The sequence below is a fragment of the Lolium rigidum genome, chromosome 7 (genome assembly GCF_022539505.1).
Source record: "Lolium rigidum isolate FL_2022 chromosome 7, APGP_CSIRO_Lrig_0.1, whole genome shotgun sequence".
NCBI classification, from domain to species: domain Eukaryota; kingdom Viridiplantae; phylum Streptophyta; class Magnoliopsida; order Poales; family Poaceae; genus Lolium; species Lolium rigidum.
This window is the reverse complement of record NC_061514.1, coordinates 180700245-180723625: the sequence shown is the minus strand read 5'-3', so window position 1 is coordinate 180723625 and position 23381 is coordinate 180700245. Positions and strand designations below refer to the sequence as shown.

General features: G+C 43.7%; 1 protein-coding gene across 1 annotated transcript; it reads right to left on the bottom strand.

Annotated features, from left to right (window-relative positions):
- Positions 1-17627: 17627 nt before the first annotated feature.
- On the bottom strand, positions 17628-21388 carry LOC124675746. Its single transcript, XM_047211820.1, has 3 exons — positions 21329-21388; positions 19978-21219; positions 17628-17989 (listed from the first exon to the last, which is right to left on the bottom strand). The coding sequence occupies exon 2, from the start codon at positions 21191-21193 to the stop codon at positions 20000-20002; it is 1194 nt and encodes a 397-aa protein (XP_047067776.1). The 5' UTR covers positions 21194-21219; positions 21329-21388; the 3' UTR covers positions 17628-17989; positions 19978-19999.
- Between the last annotated feature and the right edge of the window lie 1993 nt (positions 21389-23381).

Here is a 23381-nt window from a genome sequence, read left to right as displayed (position 1 = left end):
GAAGTGGAAGAGGATGAGAGAAGAAGGTGGAAGAGGAGGAGAGGAGAAGGTGGAGAAATGAAAGAGAAGTAGAAAAGAAGGTGGAAAAGTGCAGAGGAGAAGGTGGAAAAGTGGAAGAGGAAGAGGGGATAAGGTGGAGAAGGGTAGATAAGGTGGGAAATTTTAAAAAATTGAAAGGACGAGATGTCGCCTAGAGGGGGGGGGTGAATAGGCATTTAAAAACTCTTACAGATTAGGCTTGTAAGAATGCGGAATTAAACTAACGTTTATTTCACAAGCACAAATCCTAAATAAGCTAGGCTCAACTAAGTGCAACAACAACAACTAGAGCTAAACAAGATATGTACAAGATGTATGTAGCACAAGTGATAGCAAGATATATGTACTTCAAGCACGATGGCTATCACAAGGAAAGTAAGCTCGGTTATAAAAATAACCGAGGCATGCGGAGACAAAGATGTATTCCCGTGTTCCCTTCCTTTGCAAGAAGGTACGTCACGTTTGGAGAGGTGGGGGTCCCACGAAGGATTCCCCAACGCCACGAAGGCTCACCTTCTTCTCCGAGCCAAAACCACGAAGGATAATGGCCCTTTCCTTATGGTTAGCTTTTCCTCCACTCCGGAGATGGCAAGCTCCACAACCACTTCACAAGCTCCACGAAGGAGAATCCCGGGCCCCTTCACAATCTTCCACAAAGAGGTCACCGGGACACCAACCAAGCCAACTAGGAGGTCACCATCCAAGAGTAACAAGCTCACGGTCTCTCACTCGAACTAATCGTGGTGGAGAGCTCAATACTATGCAATGATGCAAAGCAAGAACATTAGAGGTGTTCAAATCCTTCACACTCAAATCCCACCCAAGCAACAAATGCTAGGATGAGATTAGAGAGGAAGAACAATGGAGGAAATCAACAAATGATCCCAAGATCTAGATCCCAAGAGTTCCTCTCACTTAGAGGAGGAATGGATTGGTGGGGATTGTAGATCTAGATCTCCTCTCTTAGATCCCTCAAGAATGAGCAAGAATCATGGGGGGAATCAAGAGATCGGGTAAGTTCTTCAAAGTCAACAATGGAGGAGAGAGAGTGGAAGAACTTGTATAGTGATATGTCTCAAACGTATCTATAATTTCTTATGTTCCATGCTACTTTTATGATGATACTCACATGTTTTATACACACTTTATGTCATTATTATGCATTTTCCGGCACTAACCTATTGATGAGATGCCGAAGAGCCAGTTGTTGTTTTCTGCTGTTTTTGGTTTCAGAAACCCTAGTAAGGAAATATTCTCGGAATTGGACGAAATCAACGCCCAGGGTCTTATTTTTGCACGAAGCTTCCAGAAGACCGAAAGGATTACGAAGTGGGGCGACAAGGCGACGCCACGCCAGGGCCGCGCGGCCAAGGGTGGGGCCGCGCCGCCCTGTTGTGTGGGCCCCTCGTGTCGCCCCTAAACCTGCCCTTCCGCCTACTTAAAGCCTTCGTCGCGAAAACCCCAGTACCGAGAGCCACGATACGGAAAACCTTCCAGAGCCACGATACGGAAAACCTGCCCTTCCGCCTACTTAAAGCCTTCGTCGCGAAAACCCCTGTACCGAGAGCCACGATACGGAAAACCTTCCAGAGACGCCGCCGCCGCCAATCCCATCTCGAGGGATTCAGGAGATCGCCTCCGGCACCCTGCCGGAGAGGGGAATCATCTCCCGGAGGGCTCTTCATCGCCATGATCGCCTCCGGATCGATGTGTGAGTAGTTCACCCCTGGACTATGGGTCCATAGCAGTAGCTAGATGGTTGTCTTCTCCTCATTGTGCTATCATGTTAGATCTTGTGAGCTGCCTATCATGATCAAGATCATCTATTTGTAATGCTACATGTTGTGTTTGTTGGGATCCGATGAATATTGAATACTATGTCAAGTTGATTATCAATCTATCATATATGTTGTTTATGTTCTTGCATGCTCTCCGTTGCTAGTAGAGGCTCTGGCCAAGTTGATACTTGTGACTCCAAGAGGGAGTATTTATGCTCGATAGTGGGTTCATGCCTCCATTGAATGCGGGACGGTGACGGAAAGTTCTAAGGTTGTGGATGTCTTGTTGCCACTAGGGATAAAACATCGATGCTTTGTCTAAGGATATTTGTGTTGATTACATTACGCACCATACTTAATGCAATTGTCGTTGTTTGCAACTTAATACTTGGAAGGGGTTCGGATGATAACCTCGAAGGTGGACTTTTTAGGCATAGATGCATGCTTGGATAGCGGTCTATGTACTTTGTCGTAATGCCCTGATTAAATCTCATAGTACTCATCATGATATATGTATGTGCATTGTTATGCCTTCTTTATTTGTCAATTGCCCAACTGTAATTTGTTCACCCAACATGCGTTTATCTTATCGGAGAGACACCACTAGTGAACTGTGGACCCCGGTCCATTCTTTACATCTGAAATACAATCTCTCGCAATACTTGTTCTTTACTTGTTCTTCGCAAACAAACATCATCATCCACACTATACATCTAATCCTTTGTTTACGGCAAGCCGGTGAGATTGACAACCTCATCGTTACGTTGGGGCAAAGTACTTTGATTGTGTTGTGCGGGTTCCACGTTGGCGCCGGAATCCCTGGTGTTGCGCCGCACTACACTCCGCCACCAACAACCTTCACGTGTTCCTTGACTCCTACTGGTTCGATAACCTTGGTTTCTTACTGAGGGAAAACTTGCTGATGTACGCATCACACCTTCCTCTTGGGGTTCCCAACGGACGTGTGCTTACACGCCATCAAGCATTTTTTCTGGCGCCGTTGCCGAGGAGATCAAGACACGCTGCAAGGGGAGTCTCCCACATCCAATCTCTTTACTTTGTTTTTGTCTTGCTTTATTTTACTTTATTTACTGCTTTGTTTGCTCTTATATCAAAAATACAAAAAAATTAGTTGCTAGTTTTACTTTATTTACTGTCTTGTTCTCATATTAAAAACACAAAAAAATTAGTTGCTTGCATTTACTTTATTTACCTTTTGTTTATTTCATCATGTTTCCTCCTAAGTACACTCTAAAAGACATACCGGTAGGATGAGGGCCTATAATTGGAAGAGATAATATAGAAGATTTTTTCACTCATGTTAGTACAGCTGAAGATTTTGAAGATAGACGCTTGGTAGAACTTGCTCCTACTTATGAAATTGCTGCTGCTTCTTTAGTACACATGTCGGAAACTAAATTTGTTAATCTCAATCCTATAATTCAACACATGTTTCTTACACTCTGTGATATGGAGGAAGGAGAAAAGAAAGATTTTGTCTTAGAAACCCTTCTTAAAGAATTTGGTGGTGTAGCAAGAGAGGCTAGAAAAGTCTTTATTAAATATAAGATGCTTGGCTCTTATACCAACTTTGCTAGTACCCTTGAAAAAATGGAAAAATATAGATTAAAGTACACTAATAAAGTTAATTGTGAAGGGGAGATTAAGACATCAATACCTTGCAAGCTCCTAGGAATGCATGAAGCTCTAGAAAATAACTATGGTTGGCTTGTTCCTGAAAATTTGTTTGATGAGAATAGCAAGCCTAAGAGTAATGAAAAAGGAGCCTCTGAAACTTACATAGATAAGATACAATGCATAGTTGAGAAAACTCCAAACTCCTCTGTTGATGCTTCATCTCTCGATAATACTTGATTCACACTTTCTGCGCCTAGCTGAAAGGCGTTAAAGAGCGCTTATGGGAGACAACCCATTATTTTACTTCTGCACTTTATTTTATATTTGAGTCTTGGAAGTTGTTACTACTGTAGCAACCTCTCCTTATCTTTATTTTATTGCATTGTTGTGCCAAGTAAAGTCTTTGATAGTAAAGTCAATACTAGATTTGGATTACTGCGCAGGAACAGATTTCTTGCTGTCACGAAATTGAGCTGCCCCTGCTGTAGAAAATTTAGAAAAATCTGCCAATTTACATGCGTGATCCCCAGATATGTACGCAACTTTCATTCAATTTGGGCATCTTCATCTGAGCAAGTCTGGTGCCTCTAAAAAATTTGTCTTTACGGATTGTTCTGTTTTGACAGATTCTGCCTTTTATTTCGCATTGCATGTTTTGCTATGTTTGATGGATTTCTTTGTTCCATTAACTTTCAGTAGCTTTGTGCAATGTCCAGAAGTGTTAAGAATTATTATGTCACCTCTGAATATATGAATTTTCAATTATGCACTCACTCTCTAATGAGCTTGTTTTGAGTTTGGTGTGGAGGAAGTTTTCAAGGGTCAAGAGAGAAGGATGATACAATATGATCAAGAAGAGTGAAAAGTCTAAGCTTGGGGATGCCCCCGTGGTTCATCCCTGCATATTTTAAGAAGACTCAAGCATCTAAGCTTGGGGATGCCCAAGGCATCCCTTCTTCATCGACAACTTATCAGGTTACCTCTAGTGAAACTATAATTTTATTCCGTCACATCTTATGTGCTTTACTTGGAGCGTCTGTTTGTTTTTGTTTTTGTTTTTGTTTGAATAAAATCGGATCCTAGCATTCTTTTTTGGGAGAGAGACACGCTCCGCTGTTTCGTATGAACACATATGTTCTTAGCTTTATTCTTAATGTTCATGGCGAAGGTTGAACTACTTCGTTCATCGTTATATGGTTGGAAACGTAAAATGCCGCATGTGGTAAATGGTATAATGTCTTGAATAATTTGATACTTGGCAATTGTTGTGCTCATATAGATCATGTTTAAGCTCTTGCATCATGTACTTTGCACCTATTAATGAAGAACTACATAGAGCTTGTTAAAATTTGGTTTGCATGATTGGTCTCTAGAGTCTAGATATTTTCTGGTTAAGGTGTTTGAACAACAGGGAGACGATGTAAAGTCTTATAATGCTTGCAATATGTTCATATGTGAGTCTTGCTGTACCGTTTTATACTTGAGTTTGCTTCAAACAACCTTGCTAGCCTAGCCTTGTATTGAGAGGAATTCTTCTCGTGCATCCAAATCCTTGAGCCAAAAACTATGCCAATTGTGTCCACCATACCTACCTACTACATGGTATTTCTCTGCCATTGTAAAGTAAATTACTTGAGTGCTACCTTTAAAAATTCTATCCTTTGCCTTTGCAATATATAGCTCATGGGAAAATAGCCTTAAAAACTATTGTGGTGAAGAATATGTAGCTATGTATCTTATTTCTTAATAAGTTGCTTGTTGAGCGGTAACCATGTTTACGGGGACGCCATCAACTATTACACCTTTGTTGAATATCATGTGAGTTGCTATGCATGTTCGTCTTGTCACGAAGTAAGGGCGATTTTCATGATCAAATGGTTTGAGTATGCATATTGTTAGAGAAGAACATTGGGCCGCTAACTAAAGCCATGATCCATGGTGGAAGTTTCAGTTTGGACAATTAATCCTCAATCTCTTATGAGAATATTATCTGTTGTTGAATGCTTATGCATTAAAGAGGAGTCCATTACCTGTTGTCTATGTTGTCCCGGTATGGATGTCTAAGTTGAGAATAATCAAAAGCGAGAAATCTAATGCGAGCTTTCTCCTTAGACCTTTGTACAGGCGGCATAGAGGTACCCCTTTGTGACAGTTGGTTGAAACATATGATATGCAATGATAATCCATGTTAATCCAAGCTAATTAGGACAAGGTGCGAGCACTATTGGTATACTATGCATGAGGCTTGCAACTTATAGGATATCTTATACATAACACATATGATTTATTACTACCGTTGACAAAATTGTTTCTATGTTTTCAAAATGAAAAGCTCTAGCACAAATATAGTAATCCATGCTTCCCTCTGCGAAGGGCCTATCTTCTACTTTATTGTTGAGTCAGTTTACCTATTCTTTCTATCTTAGAAGCAAAGACTTGTATCAAGCTGTGTGCATTGATTCTTACATGTTTACCTATTGCACTTGTTATATTACTTTGTGTTGACAATTATCCATGAGATATACATGTTGAAGTTGAAAGCAATCTGCTGAAACTTATATCTTCCTTTGTGTTGCTTCAAAGCTTTCTACTAAGAATTTATTGCTTTATGAGTAACTCTTACGCAAGTCTTATTGATGCTTGTCTTCAAAGTATTATTCATGAAAAGTCTTTGCTATATGATTCAATTGTTTACTCATTGTCTTCACCATTGCTTGAATCGCTGCATTCATCTCATATGCTTTACAATAGTATTGATCAAGATTATGATAGCATGTCACTTCAGAAATTATCTTTGTTATCGTTTACCTACTCGAGGGCAAGTAGGAACTAAGCTTGGGGATGCTTGATACGTCTCAAACGTATCTATAATTTCTTATGTTCCATGCTACTTTTATGATGATACTCACATGTTTTATACACACTTTATGTCATTATTATGCATTTTCCGGCACTAACCTATTGACGAGATGCCGAAGAGCCGATTCTTTGTTTTCTCTTGTTTTTGGTTTCAGAAATCCTAGTAAGGAAATATTCTCGGAATTGGACGAAATCAATGCCCAGGGTCTTATTTTTGCACGAAGCTTCCAGAAGACCGAAAGGATTACGAAGTGGGGCGACGAGGCGACGCCACGCCAGGGCCGCACGACCAAGGGTGGGGCCGCGCCGCCCTGTTGTGTGGGCCCCTCGTGTCGCCCCTAAACCTGCCCTTCCGCCTACTTAAAGCCTTCGTCGCGAAAACCCCAGTACCGAGAGCCACGATACGGAAAACCTTCCGAGAGACGCCGCCGCCGCCAATCCCATCTCGGGGGATTCAGGAGATCGCCGCCGGCACCCTGCCGGAGAGGGGAATCATCTCCCGGAGGGCTCTTCATCGCCATGATCACCTTCGGATCGATGTGTGAGTAGTTCAACCCTGGACTATGGGTCCATAGCAGTAGCTAGATGGTTGTCTTCTCCTCATTGTGCTATCATGTTAGATCTTGTGAGCTGCCTATCATGATCAAGATCATCTATTTGTAATGCTACATGTTGTGTTTGTTGGGATCCGATGAATATTGAATACTATGTCAAGTTGATTATCAATCTATCATATATGTTGTTTATGTTCTTGCATGCTCTCCGTTTCTAGTAGAGGCTCGGCCAAGTTGATACTTGTGACTCCAAGAGGGAGTATTTATGCTCGATAGTGGGTTCATGCCTCCATTGAATGCGGGACCAGTGACAGAAAGTTCTAAGGTTGTGGATGTGATGTTGCCACTAGGGATAAAACATCGATGCTTTGTCTAAGGATATTTGTGTTGATTACATTACGCACCATACTTAATGCAATTGTCTGTTGTTTGCAACTTAATACTGGAAGGGGTTCGGATGATAACTCGAAGGTGGACTTTTTAGGCATAGATGCATGCTTGGATAGCGGTCTATGTACTTTGTCGTAATGCTCGATTAAATCTCATAGTACTCATCATGATATATGTATGTGCATTGTTATGCCTTCTTTATTTGTCAATTGCCCAACTGTAATTTGTTCACCCAACATGCGTTTATCTTATCGGAGAGACACCACTAGTGAAGCTGTGGACCCCGGTCCATTCTTTACATCTGAAATACAATCTACTGCAATACTTGTTCGTTACTGTTCTTCGCAAACAAACATCATCATCCACACTATACATCTAATCCTTTGTTTGCAGCAAGCCGGTGAGATTGACAACCTCACTGTTACGTTGGGGAAAAGTACTTTGATTGTGTTGTGCAGGTTCCACGTTGGCGCCGGAATCCCTGGTGTTGCGCCGCACTACACTCCGCCACCAACAACCTTCACGTGTTCCTTGACTCCCTACTGGTTCGATAACCTTGGTTTCTTACTGAGGGAAAACTTGCTGATGTACGCATCACACATTCCTCTTGGGGTTCCCAACGGACGTGTGCTTACACGCCATCAAGCATTTTTTCTGGCGCCGTTGCCGGGGAGATCAAGACACGCTGCAAGGGGAGTCTCCCACATCCAATCTCTTTACTTTGTTTTTGTCTTGCTTTACTTTACTTTATTTTTGCTTTGTATGCTCTTATATCAAAAATACAAAAAAATTAGTTGCTAGTTTTACTTTATTTCTTGTCTTGTTCTCCATATTAAAAACACAAAAAAATTAGTTGATTGCATTTACTTTATTTACCTTTTGTTTATTTCATCATGTTTCCTCCTAAGTACACTCTAAAAGACATACCGGTAGGACGAGGGTCTATAATTGGAAGAGATAATATAGAAGATTTTTTCACTCATGTTAGTACAGCTGAAGATTTTGAAGATAGACGCTTGGTAGAACTTGCTCCTACTTATGAAATTGCTGCTGCTTCTTTAGTACACATGTTGGAAAGTAAATTTTTTAATCTCAATCCTATAATTCAACACATGTTTCTTACACTCTGTGATATGGAGGAAGGAGAAAAGAAAGATTTCGTCTTAGAAACCCTTCTTAAAGAATTTGGTGGTGTAGCAAGAGAGGCTAGAAAAGTCTTTATATAAGATGCTTGGCTCTTATACCAACTTTGCTAGTACCCTTGAAAAAATGGAAAAAGATAGATTAAAGTACACTAATAAAGTTAATTGTGAAGGGGAGATTAAGACATCAATACCTTGCAAGCTCCTAGGAATGCATGAAGCTCTAGAAAATAACTATGGTTGGCTTGTTCCTGAAAATTTGTTTGATGAGAATAGCAAGCCTAAGAGTAATGAAAAAGGAGCCTCTGAAACTTACATAGATAAGATACAATGCATAGTTGAGAAAACTCCAAACCCCTCTGTTGATGCTTCATCTCTCGATAATACTTGATTCACACTTTCTGCGCCTAGCTGAAATGCGTTAAAGAAAGGCGTTTATGGGAGACAACCCATTATTTTACTTCTGCACTTTATTTTATATTTGAGTCTTGGAAGTTGTTACTACTGTAGCAACCTCTCCTTATCTTTATTTTATTGCATTGTTGTGCCAAGTAAAGTCTTTGATAGTAAAGTCAATACTAGATTTGGATTACTGCGTAGGAACATATTTCTTGCTGTCACGAAATTGAGCCGCCCCTGCTGTAGAAAATTTAGAAAAAACTGCCAATTTACGTGCGTGATCCTCAGATATGTACGCAACTTTCATTCAATTTGGGCATTTTCATCTGAGCAAGTCTGGTGCCTCTAAAAAATTCGTCTTTACGAACTGTTCTGTTTTGACAGATTCTGCCTTTTATTTCGCATTGCCTGTTTTGCTATGTTTGATGGATTTCTTTGTTCCATTAACTTTCAGTAGCTTTGTGCAATGTCCAGAAGTGTTAAGAATGATTATGTCACCTCTGAATATATGAATTTTCAATTATGCACTAACCCTCTAATGAGCTTGTTTTGAGTTTGGTGTGGAGGAAGTTTTCAAGGGTCAAGAGAGAATGATGATACAATATGATCAAGAAGAGTGAAAAGTATAAGCTTGGGGATGCCCCCGTGGTTCATCCCTGCATATTTTAAGAAGACTCAAGCATCTAAGCTTGGGGATGCCCAAGGCATCCCTTCTTCATCGACAACTTATCGAGGTCACCTCTAGTGAAACTATATTTTTATTCCGTCACATCTTATGTGCTTTACTTGGAGCGTCCGTTTGTTTTTGTTTTTGTTTTTGTTTGAATAAAATCGGATCTTAGCATTCTTTGTTTGGGAGAGAGACACGCTCCGCTGTTTCGTATGAACACATATGTTCTTAGCTTTATTCTTAATGTTCATGGCGAAGGTTGAACTACTTCGTTCATTGTTATATGGTTGGAAACGGAAAATGCCGCATGTGGTAAATGGTATAATGTCTTGAATAATTTGATACTTGGCAATTGGTGTGCTCATATAGATCATGTTTAAGCTCTTGCATCATGTACTTTGCACCTATTAATGAAGAACTACATAGAGCTTGTTAAAATTTGGTTTGCATGATTGGTCTCTAGAGTCTAGATATTTTACGGTTAAGGTGTTTGAACAACAGGGAGACGATGTAAAGTCTTATAATGCTTGCAATATGTTCATATGTGAGTCTTGCTGTACCGTTTTATACTTGAGTTTGCTTCAAACAACCTTGCTAGCCTAGCCTTGTATTGAGAGGAATTCTTCTCGTGCATCCAAATCCTTGAGCCAAAAACTATGCCAATTGTGTCCACCATACCTACCTACTACATGGTATTTCTCTGCCATTCCAAACGGACGTGTGCTTACATGCCATCATACAGCCCAAGGTGGAAGAAGGCCTATTTATAGTCTGGGGAGAAATATAACCCTTGGGTGAGTTTCAGCTCAGCACAGTCGAGGAGGCCGGTCAACCGGGCCTAGGACCGGGCCGTCCGGTCCAGGGGCCAGTCAGACCGGGCCACAGGCCGGACCCGGCCGGTCCAAACCGGACCTGGCGTCGGACCGTGACCGGGGAGGATCGGGGACTTACAGAACATGCCCCCGGATGGCACCGGTCCAAGGGCCGGTTGGCGCCGGGCCAGCCGGCGCCACGGCCGGTCCAACCGGACCACAGACCGGCCAGGGGCTAAACGGCTTTTCTATATTTTAAACGAGAAAATGCTCCCGAGCTAAGATTGACGTGAAACCAATTTTGTTGGAAAGATAACGACAAATATGGAGACTCCTCACAAGATATTTTTAGATGATTTTAGAGAGGGATTCTCCCACCATCAAGAAACGGTGAAGATGTCCAAACTCGAAAACGCAATAGAAGATGCATGCGGATTCCATTTTCGATGAACTTGGGCTTGTTGTAAAGCTAGCAACAAGCTCAAGAACCTCTCACCGAGAAACACCAAGAAGAATAGGGATATGCAAGTATGCAAAGGGTTGAGCTTCCTAAGACGATGTGATCAAGTTACCCAACCGAAAGCCCCTCTTGATAGTGCGGCTATCTATCCTATAATCCGGTCTCCCATCAACCACCTTGAGACCGGTAAAACGAAAACCTATCAAGGCCATACCTTTGCCTTGCGCATCCCGCTTGATCTTGATGATAACTCTTCAAGCTGCAATCAAGCCGGAATGCCTCACTTGATCATTGTTGCTTCGTGAAGACTCACAAATGTTTTCCCATACACTATGATGGGAAAGCTCCATTGATGCACATCTTCACATGTCCATTATCACAAAATGGACGTCAAGCTTCAATCATATGATCCTCTCGAGATGCTCAACTTGAACTTGCCCAACTCAACCTTGATGACGATCACCACTTGACGTCATCCTCTCATGAGGCTATATGAGATCTCACTTTTGATGCATGCCCGTGGAAAGATACCTAACCCACATAGACAACACAAGGGAACATATATGATGGATTAGTTCATAAAGCATGATTGACACGGCTTACCATACCACATGACTTCTTGTGGCACATTCTTCATGCTTCATGTGTTGACAAAACTTGAATCTATTCTTCACTCTTTGTATTGGTCAACCTTGTATCTTCTCATGCTCTATCATACTATCTTGAGGTGTATAAAGAATTCTTCATTTGTTTTCATGCTCTAAATCTTAGTCAACCATAGCTCAACTTATGAGACTATCATGACACCGACTTAGAGCCATAACTTGAATTCTTCACTTGGAATCAAGCACTCAAGATCTTGATCATTCATTGCTTATCACATAAGCTAGAGAATGGCTAATATTGAGTTCCACATAAGAACTCCATCTTCATTTCTTCTCCTTGATCATATCACATATATATCTTCATATCGATGATCTTGATGCCAATACACAAGGTATATATTTATCTTCATGGCATCCATACTTGAATCTAACACATGAAATACAATTAGTACCTATGGAATATTCCTTCATATAAACTCAATGAAAACATTAGTCCATAGGGGTTGTCATTAATTACCAAAACCACACATAGGCCCTTAAAAAATAGAGAGACAGAATTTTTTTTTGGAATTTTTGAGATATGAATTTTTTTGGGCTGAAATCTAAAACCTTAAGAAACTTTTTTTTTCTTTTTGATTTTTTTCAGAATCTAAAAAATCTCTAGAAGGCCAAAGACGGTTGAAATCAAATGTAAAATTTTACGTTGATACATTTTGACATGAATAACTTTTTCATCTGATGTCGTATGCAACCAGAAAAGCCGTTTTACCGAGCCATAACGCTTTTTCGCATAGTATATCAAAATTAATGTTTGTTATTTTTTCTTAAAACTGGTTGACATAACACATGGTCATCTCGAAGGTTTTTATTTATTGAATTTTCTATTATTTTATTTGAATTTTTTTCAAAATTAAAAAGGCGATATCAATGTAGGAATGGTGCAAATCCTGAGAACAAGTAGTAGGGTGCCTAAAATAGGGCACGCAACTAGTATTTTGGTTGATTCGTGCCCGTCAGCTCAATATACTGGGTGGGTAAAAGCACACACGACTGCTATGCAGATAGCAGTCCCGTGCCGCATGCTGCAGGTACTTTCTGGAACCGAGTACAGCCGAGCCTTACCTACTAGTGGCGTGCGAAACTCTCCGCTACGTTACCATTACGTGCGTACCAGTTGGGTGCATGTTTTCGGCTCGCGACTACTAATACCGGCCGCGTGCGTTCACACTGGTGCGCTCGGCTGCCAATGAACACCCTCCTATAGCGTTTTCCCTAGTAGTGTCACCTTCATCCGCAAGCCCGCCGCCTTGTACTTCGGTAACATCATGCATTCCCTTGCTTCCCGCTTCGGCTTGACAAGAGAAGGGGCGTGGCAGTCGCGGATGATGAGGCCTCAGCCCCTACGCGGGAGGTCTTCATACTCTTCCTTCACCGGTGCGACGTAGCGGGGCGACGGCGTGTAGTACGACAAGCAGCGGGCCGGTGACAAGGAGGAATGTGAGGAAGAGGAGTGTGAGGAGGAGGACGCCTGCTGGTGGCGTGCACCACACCTACCTAACGCTTGCTGGCAGCATGGGTTCGGCTGCGTCGGCGGTATCGTCAATGTGGGGTTGTTCCCGTCGGAGATGTGGTCGAGGACCCAGGCGAGGGTCCTCCCAGGGGCGCTCCACCACCGCCAACGCCCCTCGAGGTTGACGTTATCAAGCGGTGATCCGATCCTCGTATTGCCGCGTGAAGAAAGTCGACCACGCGATGTTGTTGCCGGGGTCCCTACACGAGTAGTTGCGCTCCTTCGTGTGAGGAACGACCAGTAATGGTTGTAGATGGCCACCCGGCGCGCCGCTCCGACTGGCACGAGCGGCACCGGCAAGCCATCGGCGCCAAGTACCCAGCCCGATGGACAACACATGTCCGGCGGGACAGGGTACCCCGCTTGCCAGAGCGCCCGAGCCTCTTCGACGAGGAGCCATCGCCGCCCGAAGCCGTTCACGGCAGCGCCTTCACCTTCGTAGCGTTCCATGGCGTCGTGGTGGAAGCGTGGGTTTCGCTCGGCATTCTGCTCGTTGGAGGGGGAAAGCTAGGTGGGGAGAAATCGTGGTGACGGGAGGTTTTTATAGTGACGGGAAGGGCAGGCCCTAGCGGCCATTAACCCTGACGCCTACCCCATCGACGGGACGCGACGATGCAAGCATTGATGGCGAGCATGCCTTAACGCGGCGCGGAAGGTGAGGAGGAAGACGACCAGTCCGAAACCGCTGACGGCGCTGGCCCATGATGATCGGGCGCTTCGTGCCTTCTTTTCCCGCCAACTTCCATCTGCGCTTTCATTAGCCTCTGCGTGGATTGGGTTCGGCTTGGAAGCGCCGGATTACTAGTTCCATGTCAGCGTCTAACCAAAATTTGGATCTGGCTGGGCACGTTTTTTTTTCGCCAGCGCCCTATAGCCCTCTTTAGGGCCTTTTAGGGCACCCGAGGCTCTCGCCGCTGCATATCACCATATGCGATATAATTTAGAGCTGGTTATGACAAATAATTGTGTTCAAAATCTTTTATGGTATAAACAGAAACTTTTCTGCTCCTTAATTTTCTACCCTTGCTGGATATTGCAGCCTAATTATATTTTGCCGTCTGCGCCTGTGGAAGTTGTTTTTTTTTTGACAGAGTAATAACCTTTATTATTCAAACATAGTCACTGTTACAAGCCTAGGCATAAGGAAACTGGGAGGATCATCTAACCAGGAACCCAAATTGGATCGGCTGGCTTGCCTAGCTAGTACATCAGCTGCCTCGTTGGACTCTCTCGGGTAGTGGTGAAAGATTACTACTACAAACTCTCTAGCTAATTTTACACACTCATTTAAAATTGCAGCTGCTGGTCCTAGGAACTGGGCATTGCCATTTAGAGCGTCCATAATAGTCATGCTATCTGAGTTGACGACAATCGATTACAGCCCATATGTAGTGCTAGTTGGAGGCCATGCTGCACTGCTAGAGCTTCTGCTGTATCAACGCTATCAGCCGCAGTAATAACATGATTACTCGCTCCAACGAAGAACCCTTTGGAGTCACGCAATATAGCTCCTGTGGCTCCTGTATGTGTATCTATATCAAACGTTGCATCAGTATTTAGCTTGATCAGCCCTTTGTTCGGTTTTACCCAACCATGCCTCTTAACTCCCTCCTTCCTCGATGTCGTTGCTGCTACGTAGTTTGCAGCCAGGACAGTGATAGACATCGCTGACCTATGTGGAGCTTGTACAATATCTCCTTTCATGGCCTGTCGTCTCTCCCACCAAATGTACCATGAAGCTACTGTAATCATAGTTTGTAGGTCAGACTGCCCTAGGACAGGCGATTTCTTCTTTTCCATCCCTATCAGGTATTCTAGAGATACCGAGCCTGATCTGTCATATGCTAGGGCTTCCTCAATTACCTTATCCAGACCAAGCGCCTTCCATACTGCTGCAGCTCGATCACAGGTGAATAAAGCATGTCTCATATCCTCTGCCCCCTGTGCACAGACCGGACATTGAGCAGGAATTTTGATATGTCGATCAGCAAGAATTGCTCTACACGGTAGGGTACCATGCATTGCCTTCCAGCAAAATATCTTGATCTTCGCTGGTATTTTTAATCTCCATAATTTTCCCCACACGTCATTAATTTTCGCAGATCCCAAACCCGATGACCGCCTCAATTTACGTCCATGTTGGTGATCCCACTCGATATAGTATGTTGATTTCACAGAAAACACACCCAGTTTTGAATGATGCCATGCCACAAAATCTTCCATATCATCAGAGAGTAGAATTTGAAGAATTCGAGTAGCATCAATGTTCCAGAAATTATCCCGAACAATCTCCTCATCCCAGTGACTCGTTGTTGGATCAATGAGCTCATGAACATGTGATAACAGACAATTTCCTTTGAGCGTCAAAATCTTTCTGGAATTACTGCTAGGAATCCAAGCATCACTCCAAATGTTCACCTTGCTCCCATCTCCAATACGCCAAATATATCCCTTCTTTAGACATTGAACCCCAGCCATAATACTTTGCCAAGTGAAGGACGACCCTTTCTTTAGATTTACTGATAACAAATCTTCATTTGGATAGTACTTGGCTTTTAGGATAGTGGCACAAAGAGACTCTGGATTGGTGATCAGCCTCCAAGCTTGTTTTGCCAACATCGCCAAATTGAAACAATGGATATCCCTAAAACCCATTCCTCCTTTTTCTTTTGGTACACACATTTTCCACCAAGCAAACCAATGCATCCTCTTCAGGTTTTCCTCGTCACCCCACCAATAATGCGACATCGCATCAATAATTCCCTTACAAATTGATTTAGGGATTTTGAAAACCGACATTGCATATGATGGTATGGCTTGTGCAACCGCTTTGAGAAGCACCTCCTTTCCTCCTAGTGATAAGAGTTTCTCCTTCCAACCTTCTATACGCTGACATATCCGATCAACGAGATATTGGAAGCAGTCACTTCTATCTGCTCCAACATGAGTCGGCAAACCAAGGTATTTGTCAGTTAACGATTCAGTTAAGATATTCAGAATAGTGCATACCCTGGCTCGCATGTCCACATCTGTATTCGGACTGAAGAAAATACAGGACTTTGCATCGCTCACGAGTTGCCCCGAAGCTGCACAATACTGACTCAAGATCCTCTTCAGACAATTTGCATTCCCTTCATTTGCCTGCATTAGCACTAGTGAATCATCTGCAAAAAGCAGATTAGTCACATAGGGAGCCTCCCTACATACTCTGACTCCCTGAAGCTCTCCGGCCTGTTCTGCATGATCAATCAAGCTTGTCAGGCCTTCCGCACATAGTAAAAAGAGGTAGGGAGATAGTGGATCTCCCTGTCTCAATCCTCTAGTCGGTTTAATTCTGCCAGTTTCTTGAGAATTGAAGCGGACTCTGTATTCAACAGTAGAAACACATGACATAATCATCTTGATCCATCTCAAATCAAACCCCATCTGGATCAACATTTTCTCCAAAAACGACCATTCAATCCGATCGTACGCTTTGTGCATGTCTAGTTTAACTGCACATAAGCCCACTTTGCCTTCTCTCCTCTTTTTATTGCATGAAAACTTTCATATGCAACCAGGACGTTGTCAGTAATGAGTCGTCCTGGTACAAATGCGCTTTGTGTCGGACTGATGATCTCTGGGAGCAAAACCTTCAGTCTCGATGCCAACATCTTCGAGATGATTTTATAAACAACGTTGCATAAGCTTATTGGCCTAAATTGAGAGACTTGTTCAGGGTTTTGTACCTTTGGTATCATAACAATAACTATGTGATTCCATCCTTCTGGTACCGCTCCCGTATTGATAGCATTCAACACTTCTTCAATCAGCTCATCTTCCATCATGGTCCAAAACCTCTTGTAAAAGATCGCATGTAGCCCATCCGGCCCAGGCGCTTTGAGATCGCCGATGCTAAAAGTGCCTTTCGCACATCGTCCGCCGAAAAGGGGGCGAGCAGTCCCCTATTCATAGCTGGTGTAATCCTCCTCTGTACTTTATCAAGTACCTCTGGGCCTGGTTCCGTCACCTCCGACTGAAATAGCCTAGAGAAATAGTTAGTGACCAAAGAATTCAACTCCTCCGTGCCTTCTTGCCATAAACCATTATCATTCTTCAGTTTTTTTATGTTGTTCCTTTTCTTCCTCTGCGTTGCTACGTGGTGAAAGAAAGAGGTGTTACGATCGCCGTGTCGCAACCAGTTAGCTCTTCCCCGTTGTAACCAGACAATCTCTTCTTGCTCAAGTAAATTTTCAATAACAAGTTGTATCTCTTTCTGCCTTGCTAGAGACTCGGCCGACACTGGGCCTTTTCGCAGCTCCTCTAACTCTTTCTGAAACTTGCGGATTCTATGTTTCGGTCCTCTTAATTCCTTCCTATCCCAGTTATGGAGCTCGTTATGAACAACCTCTCTTTTTTTCCGAGAATGTTCTGTTTTTCTTTTTGAATCTTGGGTCTCCTTTTCTTCTCTCCGGTTTGTATCACTGGAGAAATGCTCTAGCAGATGTTGCGAACCACTTCCTCTGTTCAATATGTAAGCAATGTCTGTATGGATGATGCACACAGAATGCTCAACCAGGAATAGCACTATAAAGTAAAAACACACACAGCTATATACCAAGCTCACAATATACCAAGCAAAATACGATTTTTTGAATAAGGCCCATTTCTCCCTCTGGGAAAACCAGAAAACAAGCTATATAGCAACTTCACTTAAGCTCGGCACAGCTAATAAAGAAGACAGATCTTTTTATTGATTACCAAGGGAACCATGTCATCCAGAAGTTGGCCACTGGTAACTGGTTTTGATCAAAGCCAAACTGACAGTCTTACACTGAATTGACAATGAGTTGGACGAACAAAGTACCATACATAGCATACAAGCCCACAGGGTCACAATGATGCATACTTGTACCCAGCAAAGATGCCTAGCAAGTTACGGGGCTTGTCAAGGAACGATGGCATATTATTGTATAAAATTCTAACTAGATAAAATGGCACCATTTGCTCGATCTGGAAAGGAGGAAGCAACAAAGTATCCCAGACATCATAAACGCATGAAGGAGCATCGCCTCTTTTGATGAAATGCTCAGCCTGGAAGAACAATGAACAACTATATCAGACATCAAGCACAGAGGCAGCAAAGACATTATTTTCGAACCTTGTGCTTAGTAATTCACATGAAGGCATGAAAATAACGTTAAGAATTTGCAGAATATCAGAAACAATAAATAATATCAGAGATCCCTAAGATGCGACAACTTCTCTTTCAATATTCCCTCCGTAGTACTTCAATGAGACGATGATCAGGAGCCATTATATCAGAACTCTACAGTATTGATCCTAGTATAATGTCTAACATTAATCATCATTTGCTACCTTCCACAGGCTAACCAGCAGCAATTAGCAATTTAGCATTACAAAAGTTTAGTTTAATTACATAAGATGATCTACTGTGCCTGGGAGCTAACCTGAGGTAGCGGTACCTCCGGACCCAAAAATAGTAGCTCTTCAAGATCTACCGTTAATTAGAGTAGGGGTACGATTGACCTTTCAACCAATAATGGAGTTACGTCCCATGGCCTGCCCACACGTCCCTGAAACTTTCACGGGACGCCGCCACCATGGCCCGTTGGCACGAGAGAGGCAGTGGCCTGTGGCCATAGTCTTGACAGAACCAAAACTAATGCAATGATGCTGCTCGTGAGTGCCTGCAATAGTGGCCATGGCAGAGCAACCGCTCGAGTTCTACCCGGCGCTGTGACTATTGGCCGCATTCTTGTGCTTACATACTCAGCTGATTAGAGATGCAATTAGTGGAAAATCCCCTGAACTACACACATTCATCTAATCAGGTTTATACAATGAGGTTCTAGGATGCAACGGCTATCTGAGTAGGAGATGGCGGCTCTCTGCACCCGATAAAAGAAGTAGATGCCTAGAGGGGTGATTGCAGGACAAATCGGGAAGAAGCCTCTGCCACTCCAACACCTTCGTCGAGGCAATCAGATTTGGAAGGCCGCTGCTGTATCTCCGACTGATTTGGAGATGTCAAGAGCAAGGGCTGTCGTTCGCGTTGACCTTTCGGTTCAAAGTCAGAGGCATTAACTAAGGGACAAAATCCCGAGGCTATCTTCCCAGATTGGTACATAGTCTCAACCCCTCGTGGTCGGCCAGGTGGTACAAGCAGGTACCATTCGTCCTGGACCTTCAGATGCAACTACACTGGACGTCTGGGAACTTTTCAAGCACAGTAGAATCGCTCTAAATAAAATGGTATGGGTGTCATATATTAATATGATGCTTGCAGCTGACCTGATGCATTGCACACTGATACTGTACTTCTACCCCTTTATATATATCATAGTCAGACTACAATACAGCCAGTGTAACCGGCCAGGACATATTCGGAAACAGGGTATGGTCAACTGGTTGCCGACCATCACATCACTGCTGGCACAATAACTGGCAAGAACAGCAGCCCTCAGTGGCCTGGGGCCGGGGGCATAAGAGCAGTTGCCCTAGAGCATAAATTAGGAATCCTTTCCATAAACCTAGCCACCTATGTATTTACGATATGTTAAACAAGATTATGAATAAGGAAAGAATCGGTTTAAATGAGTTCATGTGAAGATAGGTTTGTGAGTCGGTACAACTATATCATTGAGTTGTAATTCCTATACAAGGAAAGTGCAATGCTTCCCTCCCTCCCATGCATCTACTATTTACTACACCCAGCGATTGGGAAACCGCCGTGACAATGTGTCCTCTAGTTCAGAAGTACAGTAGAAGAATAAGGGAAAATCAGTCAAAAGCATGGAAATTTTGTCAAACATGTTTTTCTTCATATTAAGGCTCAAATTAGTAGGTTCAATTTCGAGATGCATATTTTGTTTTTCTAGAGCTTCAATCATGTGACCATAGTCAAGGGATTAATAGGTAATGCAAGCCCTTTGGTGAGTACATTGGAAAGTGATGTTTTCCTAAAAGTGCATCAATTAATTATTGTTCCACCCCTGTGGATAATCAGTTATCACTATGATATGATACCAGAAAAAATAAATATAACATATAGCACTCACCTCATCAATGAAATCCATGGTGTTAACTCAGCAAACTTCCTGTGTAAATAGCAATAGACCTGTAATCTTGCAGGTTGAACATATCAGTGAAAGTGTCAGTTTTTGTATCATAACTTATAAGTGTATCCTTGGATTGCATAATGAAGATTATCGTCTCATCATCCAGCAGCACCAAAGGATAGGCACGGCGATAGTGACTGCGATATCTTATGCTGTACTTCTTAACCCAGAGACCTCTCTCAACATCCATCAGAAACCATAGGTCCATGGAAACACGATGCACAAGATGCACTATCACCAAGGACCCATTCAAATTGGTTATCGAGATATGCTCCACAGCTTCAGGGCTCCGAGAGGTAGTTATCTTATTGGCACCCATATAATAACTGGTCACTGATTCTGGGCCACTGATGGTAGGCATCCACTCCTCTGTCTCAAGGTTAAACGGAGTTATGGTGCCTGGTTTGAACAAGGTCTTCAAATATCTGTAGCAAGGGTCAATAAAACCGAACAAGAAATACACAACCCCATCAATGACCACGCTTGTGATCTTGTTGTTGGAACAAACAGGGAGTGGAGGGCCTGGCTTTGGCCTCCACCGCGCATGGTTGCTGCCGGCGTCGAGGGTCATGACTTCGCACAGGTGCTGCGAACCAACGGGCGAGCCAACATGGAGGAATCGGAGCGCCTTGTACTCTCCTGTTGAGGGCACCTTCCCAAAAGCACATGACTCCATGGAGACGAATCTTCTCTCCAGTAAATCCGCATACTCCTCGGAGACGTCTGAGGAGGGGGCGACAGTAGCGCCGGTGGCCGGGTTAAGCGCGGTGACAGCCAAGGGGTGGCGCCCTCCAACCATGCAAACGCGGTCAAGGTAGGTGCGCTGCAATCTGAGGTCCTTGTCGCGGGTGTGTATCTGCTTGATGACATCCCCGGAGCAGAGATCAACGATGCTGACGCCGCAGTGCACGTCCTCGCCGGGGTCAACGAAGCTAGTTGCGAGGAAGGGGCGGGTGTGGCGTGCCGCATGATCCTTGATGAAGAGCGGGTCGGAAGCGAGCGAGCGCCACGAGCGGCAGACGGCGCGGAGGCGGCAGAGGTCCTTGGCCGGCAGCCGCAGCAGGATCTCGTACAGCCCGTCGGTGGGCAGCGCGGCGGCGCCGGATACGTCGGAGGGATCCTGCTCTGAACGCTTGCTCGGCGTTGGGGACGCCATCGCTGACGCCGGCGATGCTCGATCTGCTGAAAAATGGCAACCTGAATTCGGTGATTAAGACATGGCGGGCTCGAATCGAGCCTCGCGGGCGTAGACAGCGTGACAAGAGAGGAGTGGGTGGTGGAGGGAACATACCGCGGGAGCGCCGGCGGCGGGGGTGCGAGCGTACGGGCGGCGGCGAGGTCAGGGTTCCATCGGAGAAGACTGGATCCACTGGAGCCTGGAGGCTGGAACCTGGAGGGGTTAGGTGAAGAGAGCGGTGGGCCAGTGATAGCGTGGCAGGCTATGTGGGCTAGTCTAGCAGCGAAAGATAACCGAGCAACGCGGAAAAGGAACTGATGTCACACTTCTTCTTCGGGCAACTGACACGATTCTCCAATTCCGGCCATCAACCAATCATTACCACCTTCAAACAAACCCGAGCAATGCAATATTGTCTACTCACGCCACATTTGTCTTCGGTTATGGTCTGCGTGGTATCATGGCATGTTAGGTTTTTGTTTAAAATCGACTACAAATCCATACTATCCAAAAAAATAAAAAATAAACTCCAAAAAATAAACATGCATGAAGAGGCGGCGGGATATCAAAGACGTGTGGTGCACGAAAACATGGATGAAGAGAGGATTTCTTTTGGGGGCTAATCAACATGTAATAACAAGTAGTCATAGGTTGACTGAACAAACTACTAGAGGGGGAGGACCACAAGGTTAAACAAAATCAAATATGTAGGTTGTACGAAAATATGAACAAGGAGGGGACATATTTTTTGGCCCAATGAAAAGATTGACACATAACAATGGCATGGAGACTCGAGGCATGATGTTTATGGTGTAGGTGCCAAATACATAGGGCATGATAGCGTCATATATAGTTTCTATTTTTTTCATAGGTTGTAGTACATCATGCAATTTCATAGTTTTATTTGTATTTTACAATCCGAACAAGTTAATACATACGGTTTATGGTAGTAAAGGATCCTCTCATGATTGAGGTGCAAGCCTCATGCTGCTGCTCACTCTCCTTCTCTTATGTATTCACCCGCCACATCCTTTGAAACCAAAATGGATAGCATCAAACAACATGCTTGAGTTTGACCATAAAATTAAAAGGATGACATTTTATTTTGAAAAAAGACCAATTTGCTCTCTTCCCCTCGTGATGTGTAATTACCACGATAGATTCCATTTCTCTTTCTGTGTGTGTGCATCCGAGATGGTGTTCGTGCTACCCCCGAAGTTGCTATGTTTTCCTATTTTTCGTGGAGATTTTTTAGCCCCTTAGGTGGGGATGGACGAAGCAACTACGTATACATGTTATTATCGATGTGAGGGACTTGGAGTGTGCGCGCATGCACGTGGTTGCATGCACGTGTGGAGAAAGTTACTTCTTGTTTTTTTCTGTCCTCAAACCCTAGACTATATGGAGAAAGAGACCACCAAAGAAGACAATATCCCTCTATTCATAGGCTTCGCGAGCCGCCCTCTTTTCCCCTCTCGCTCTCTCCCGAAGCCTCTTCGCCTGGTCGTTTCTTCTCCACCACCGGGTGCAGAGTTGGCAACGGGATGGTGTCGGATCTAGATATAGGTGTTGTTTTAGTTTAGTTTTTACCTATATGGAGATTGAGGGTAGGTCAACGGTTCTAGGCGGCCAGATCCGTTGTGTCATGGGCATCCTCCTCCTCGCAGCTCGTCGTTGGTGGAAGGCGGTGCTGCAAGGGAGGATGAGGAGCTCGTTGATACATCGCAAACATATCTATATTTTTTTATGCTCCATGCTTGTTTTACACCAAATGCTATATGTTTGCACTTCGTGGCACTTTTATGCATTTTACGGAATTAACCTATTGATACGACCAATTTGCATCACTATTTTATATCATAATTTGCTGTTATTCATTGATATATTTCATATTGGGACACAATACTTATGTTATTTTATCTATTTTGCATGTTTCATGATTATTTGGAGATCGAGCACCGGAGTCGGGATTCTATCTGGAAAAAGCACCGTCGGGATGCAATAGTTCGGAAGATCAGCTTGTGGAAGGAAGTTTTACAAAAAATCTTATTTTTCCGGATGACGAAGGAAGCCGGAAGGGGGAGCCGGTTGGACCCAAGGTGGGCCCACACCATAGGGCGGCGCGGCCCATGGCACGGCCGCGCCACCATGTGGTGTGGGGCCCCCT